Consider the following 6,719-nt stretch of genomic DNA (forward strand, 5'->3'; position numbering starts at 1 on the left):
ACACTATAACCCAATTAACACCCCTGGTTGGCAAAGCTCCTGAGCAAGAGGTAGTTGCAGGCCGGTCAGAAAGGCAGAAAACAAAATGTTGGGTGCTCAATGGCAACAAGATGGCAGATCCCACAGCAGAAATGCCGAAGGCTGGAATCACTGTCTTCACAAAAACCCACCTAGGATGAATGGGGTTGACTACCTCCTCAAACTCTTCCTTTGGGCCATCTGGACACTCAGGCAGAAATCACTGCCTCCATTCTGCTCACTTCCCTTTATCAAGGTTGTTGCAACAGCCAGAAGCACTGGAAACCACAGGGTGAATTCCAGGGCAGAGATATCCTGGAATGTGAGGGGTGAAATAGAGCAAAGCCAAATATAAGCTGGATATCTGGAAATCCCTTCCTGGGGGTAAATCTTCACAATTTTGGAACCCTCCTTCCAAGCAAAGCGGGGGACGCCCCATCAAAGCCAGAGTGGACAAGATGCTGGTGGATGCACTGAAGGGAAACAATCAGACACCAGTGGTTGAACTAAAGGACTGAGCGGATCTGCTCCATCTTTAGCTCACTGGGCTGAGTGATATGCTGTTTCCATCAACATACTCATTCTCACAGCAAATGCTCACAGTGATGATGCCATTGCTGTCCTGCTGAGTAAACTGTCCTGGATTGCTCCAGCCATGTGAATGACTTCCAAACTAAATTAAACCCTTTTTCACTCCAGCTCTCCATCTCTGCTTTTAACCTCAGTACCTCAGAATAAATGGCCTTCCTTTTTTTTTCTTCTGCCCCCATTCCCTGCAGATCCAGGGCCAAATCCAGAGTTTGAGTAAATTTGATGCTGATTCCTCAGAGTCAATGGCAAAATCCTCAGTTGGTGTAAATCAGTTTAATTGGAGCATATGGGCTGCCAGAGTTAATCTAAAGCCCATTTGCGCTCACTGAGCATATATACGTAAGACATTTACTGTGGAGTTGCCTAATTAGCTCTGCAGTAAATGTTTCAGCATCTACATGTGCACTCCTATGAGGCCGCAGAAAACTAATAAACGTCACAGCAGGTTAGTACTACTTGTATTTGCAGAATACAAGAACGATTCTGCTGTGCAGTTTTTTTCATGCACAGCAGTGCACATGTAGACGCTGAGCCAGGTAGCTGGGGCATGAGGGTGCTTCAGTGTGGGGGGGTGCCTGCTGGTTAGCCTTGCACTGGAGCACCCTCGTGGCCCAGCCAGCCCCTCTGCAGCATGTTGAGCTGGGTAGGAGCAGCCCTGGGTTTGTAGGATGACCCTCTGGCTTCCCTGCCAGCTGGGGTGGCTCTGACTTGGCTCAACATGCATCCCAGGTACACCTGTACACACAGCTCCTGGGAGTAATAAACTGTAGCGTGATATGCGCTGGAGTTTATTGTATCGCATTAATATGCACATGTAAACATACCCATTGAGGACCTGGTCTATAGCTACTGAGCTATAGAGCTGGAGTCAAAAGTGGCCTCCGATCCTGAGTGCAGACCTTGAGGTTCCTACAGGGTTAGATTCATGGGGGTGCCCGACAGCTCAAAGTGAAGTCAGCACCCAAATACCAGGCTCAAGACACTTCCAAGTAGAGACCCCTGCTCCTTCAAATGCCAGTCAGTGGTGTCCTCCCTATGGTACAGAAATAGAGGGTGGCAGGTCCTTCACATGCCAGCTTTGTAAAGCAACTGGTCTTTTCATGCTGACCAATCATACCCTCCAGAGCACAGTGGTCACCAAACACCCAGTTGTCTTTCTGGTTTGCAGGCAGCTGCTGTTGCTTGTACTTGTGAAAAATGACAGGCACCTAAGCTAGGGCTGTTTTTAAAAATGAGGTCACTTTATTCATTCCACGGCAGTGCAGGCCTACGCCCCTGCATCCTTGAGTGCTCTGTTCCTTCCAACTGAGCAACAGGCCTTCCACCTCTTCGTACCCCCAGGGAACCAATTTCACAGTCTAATAGAGCTCATTGTCAATGTGGGTTTATTTTAGGCTAAACACGCTTATCTCTTCCCCACTGATAGGTTATGCCCTTGGGGGCTTGTATCATTTTAGTCCTGTCTCTTTGATTCTATCCTCTCTCCTTCCTCATTCTCTTTTATTTTTATTTAACGTATATGGACGGCCTGTTTTTAGTGAGGATTTTTAGTGGAGAGCAGACAGCCCCGCTGAGCTGCAGATCCCCCGTCCGTGAATGCTTTGATGTCTATCGCTGGAAATGCTACCCGTTCTGAATTCATTATTCTGCTTTTCCATTTCAGTGGATTTATGCCAGGGAATAAGGCAAGCTAGGGTGCTTCTACTGTGATGGGAGTGGAATGATTTTCTGTAGAAGACGTAACACAAAGAATCACCTTTCTTGTGTCCGTGAGCAGAAAACTGAACCTAGCCTTCCTTTCTCTACTCATTAATTTGTACTGGCCCAGCAGTTATGACACAAGTCAGGGACCAAAGAAACCCATTCCTTGCTCTGTATATCCTCAGGAGAGGCATTCTATCTCTCTCAGCTACTCCTTCTGTACAGCATTTTTCTGTCTCACAGGGGTGTTTAGGAAATGCCCAGATGCTCTAATAATGGATGCTGTGTGTATGTACCTACTGCCTGTTGGATGAAGATAAGCATTAGCCATTTAGAGCTTTAGGTGTTTAATATAGTGATGCATTTCAGCTCTTGTGCTAAGATGGATATGAACTGATCAGATTGAGGGATTTCTTAATAAAAGGGCAGCAGCAAAACTGTGTGCACAGGTCAAATGTTAAAATGAATCCTCGGCATAGCTGCTGATTTCAAGACTTCAGACAATGGTCTGTGATAACCTGTGGTTATCTTTATAGATCTCACAGAAAATGTGTTCTATATTAACTATACCACAAACATCAAGAAAGATGCATACTATTGTTTCATAATGTGATATGTGCCATTGTTGTATCCAATTGTTCCTTATTGTTTCAAAGCACATCAAATATATTCTATTAAGCTAATGTTGTTAGCATGAAATCTATGTGATGTTAGAGGTATAAAATGCACGTAAAAACACAGAATGGCTTCTTCCCTCACTTATAAGGATGTTCAATATAACTGGTTACAGAAAAGCAGGAGATGCTATGCAATTTATACAACAAATAACTGAAGTGAACACCATTAATTAAGTTAATAATCTCATGCCAGGATATTCAGATCAATAATAGCCTACGGAAATGGAGCAATTGTTATTATTAATCATTTACATAGCACTGGCATTCTATACATTGAATATTCCTGATTAAAGTGCTTATAAATCCTACTATTATTTTTATCAGTTGATAGGGTTTTGATGTATCAAATTCTTTAAACTATTGCTAGCATGTATATATTGGGATGCATTTACCTGAGTGTAACTGCTAAAGTCTCAAGTGTTCCAGAAAGGATAAATATGCAATATCTTTTTTAATATGAAATTATCTTGTGGAAATAAATAATTATCCAAAAATATAGTGGGTCTGGGCCTTAGCTGGTGTAAAACACGATAATCAATGGAGCTATAACAATGCTTGTCTATGGATAATCTCATCTCTTGAGATTTTACCATCTCAGAAAATTATTACAGGATATTTAAGAAAAAATAATGGTAACATTTTTAGCAATGCTTTCTCTCATTTTTCTTCTGAATGGTCCCCAGTTTAGGAGTGAAAATAAAGACCAGGGCAGAAATAAAACACGATGGTGAGCATGATGGGTTACAAAGCAGCGATAGATAATGATGCATTTGTTATGGATTTAATACTGGCAATAGACAGGGAATTCACTGTCCTGGTGACTCCATCATCTTGCTATGCAGGTTGGGCAGTGGAACAAGCTTGCCCTAGCCCCATGGTTCTACACTAGGATCTCACAAGGATCCATTCTCAACATTTATTCCATATAAATAACAGTCAGTTTTCATTATCCAGCAACACCAAACCCAGTTCACTTAAAAATGAAATTGCTTCAAACAAGGAAAATGCTGTATCACCAAATTACACTCAGGGCCGCAGCAAGCAAGAAAGAATCCAGCAATACAGTAACAAAGAAACGAAGAGGCAGGAATAGCATGCACCATTGCGCTGGAAACAAATGAGACTGCAATAACCAGTCAATCAATCAATGGTAGAAATATCAGAGGATTTCTATGTTATTTTCAGCAGTAATTGTTGTCCTGGGCATATCTGAGGTGCTAGAGGAATAGCAATAATATGAAGAAAAGTGCAAAAAAATTATGTTTTTTTTTCAATTGTTACTCTTCTTATTAGAAGACTAGATACAGGAGTTATAAAAAAGAAGGGATACTTCATTGTAGGGTTCTCATTCCCATTTGACAATCATATCTAGTTGAAAACGCAAGAAAAGACTGACAAACACTATCAGTTACAGAAAGAATTGAAGAAAAACATAGGCATGGAAAGTATCAATACCAATTGTTTGTGGAGTGCCAGGATCCCATGATGAGGATATCACAAGAACAATGCATATATACATTAGAAACTGGCTCTCTTACCAGACCATAGATTCCTCAGAAAGCACCACTGATGGCACTTCTAACTGACCGAGAAAGGTGATAACGTTCAAGACTCACTGGTCTAAGTTAGCCCCTCATTAGCAGTTGTGTACCCCCTGCGATCCTGGTGGCAGAGGTAAGCAGTAATAAGAATGACATTGATAATGAAGCAGTGCTCTGAAGAATTGTACTAGCATTAATTAAATGATTATGGGCCAGGTCCAGAGTTGGTGTAAATGATGTAGCCACCCACCTTCAGCACAGCCGGATTGATTTACATCAGTTAAAGACCTGGCCCTTAATTTGGAAAAACCATCACCCTCAGCTTGAAGGAATCTCAGATGGTACATATGGAAAAGAATAGACTTTCTCTGGCATGACAGGCTCTGCAAGGAGCCCCATTTCCCCCAGGAAATGAATGCTGGCACCTTGTCTTCACTAGGAGAAGAAAAAGCTGATGGGGACTCCCTTAGGTGCTCTATTAAGTCCCCACAGCAGAGCAGAGCGGCAATGTACTGTCTCTCTCTCTCACCTGAGCAGGTCTTCTGGAACATGCCTCTTGGGAAGAAAACAGACATTTCTAAAATATCTCCCCTCGCTCATCTTTTATTCCTCTGTCTGGATTACTCCCTGCTCCCTGGCATCTCCTCCAACATATCCCTATGTTCAGTCTTATGCCTAATGAATCCCCTGAATTTCACCTTGGGACCTCACCCAGTTCTGTTTCCAGGATAGGGGCTATGGTTGGGCTGGGCTCAGGACAAGAGTCCGCTTGCAGATGCTGAGCTTTCGGTTAGGTGTGGAGCTAGAGTAAGATGATCGGTGTTTCCTCGGACAGGAGAGAGTAGAAAAATCATGGTCATGTCCCTACCCTCACATCAAGGGGTGTGTAAGGAGGGAGTGTAGCGCAGAGAGTTGAGGGGCCCAGGACTGTGATGTGCCATGGGTTCCAGAGCAGGGGAGTAAGCGTGGCTCTTGAAGAGTAGGGGAATAGAAATGCCATGGGGAGGGGGAGGGGGCATGAGGCCTGTCATGCAGGGCACTACATTTCTGAGGCATTTGATTTTCACCCTCATGCCTATGGCAGAGCCATTCTTTCTATTATTGTTGGGAGGCCTATGCAAAACAAATTAGTTAAGGCTCTCTATCCCGTTCCTTTTGGAGTAAGAGACTGTGCTATGTAATCCCTCATGGCCTGTGGTAGCAATACCTCCCTGAAAGTTAACAGCTTTGGCACAGAGGCCGTGGACTGAATAAGACATGGGTAATGAACTCTCCTGTCTCCCTATGGGTGGTCCACCACTCCAGGGCAGTGGAGTCACATGGGTCAATGGGAGGCAGACCCCTCATCCTGTGGTATGCCTGTTCTGTGGGTCAAGAACTGCCAATGCAATACTGTTGCCCACCCCTGAATTTATAGCAACAAAGTCCTATTGACTTGAGATGGACAGATGTAAATGACTTGAATGGGGCTACGCTGAGCTGTCCAAGACAGGGCCCAGATCAGAGACCATATGATGCAAAAGGCATCATGTACCAGCTACTGAGAAGAAAGCTACCCGAATCTTGCAACCACGATTCAACCAAAGAAGATGAAAGGCTAAATTCATGGGGATCCCAGCATAAAGAGAAGGAGAGAAAAGGGGATGCTGAGAAGGAAGAGGTGGGTACCTGGTCTGGGTGCCGTCACGGAGAGAGCCAACAGGAACACCCGAAGCACATCCATTACTCTCACTGGCACAGGCTGGAAAAGAATTTCATCGTGGGTTGGGGATGGAGGGTCCGGGTAGTCTTCCTGCGCTGTCTAAACCTTTTTCTTTTTCTTGTGAATGGTTTTTGCAGAGAAAGTTCTCTGCCTCTTTTTATTTTTCTGGCTTGTGGTTTTGATTTTCAGGAAGCCAATTCAGCATCATATGGGTGGAAAGAGGAAGACCTGATCAGTGCAGAGCAGCTGCAGTGGTGACTGCCACACGGCAAAGTGCAGAAAGACAAAGAACAAATTAGTCGAGGGGGCGGGAAGGGAAATGAAAACAACCTATGGGGATGGGACGGTGGCTGCATAGGCTGGGATCTACACTAGGATCACCAGCTATTGTTGAACCCACCAAGTATCAGGACATGCACGGGGGACTCCTGAGATCACACACAAAGACCAAGGGCTAGGAGTGGCCTGGGAATCTCCAGAAGTCATGTG

At 44.3% G+C, this 6,719-nt stretch overlaps 1 protein-coding gene across 2 annotated transcripts in view; it reads right to left on the reverse strand.

The window, feature by feature from the left end:
* The window catches only part of CD6 (CD6 molecule), a 28,124-nt gene extending 21,626 nt beyond the window's left edge, over positions 1-6,498 (reverse strand). For both annotated transcript variants that reach the window (XM_014521025.2, XM_025206949.1), the window contains exon 1: positions 6,197-6,498. In XM_014521025.2, the coding sequence (XP_014376511.2) occupies positions 6,197-6,251 (55 nt within the window). In that variant the 5' untranslated portion in view covers positions 6,252-6,498. The remainder of the gene's footprint in view (positions 1-6,196) is intronic.
* Positions 6,499-6,719: the final 221 nt, after the last annotated feature.

This window comes from Alligator sinensis, unplaced genomic scaffold, assembly GCF_000455745.1.
Source record: "Alligator sinensis unplaced genomic scaffold, ASM45574v1 scaffold437_1, whole genome shotgun sequence".
Lineage (NCBI taxonomy): Eukaryota > Metazoa > Chordata > Crocodylia > Alligatoridae > Alligator > Alligator sinensis.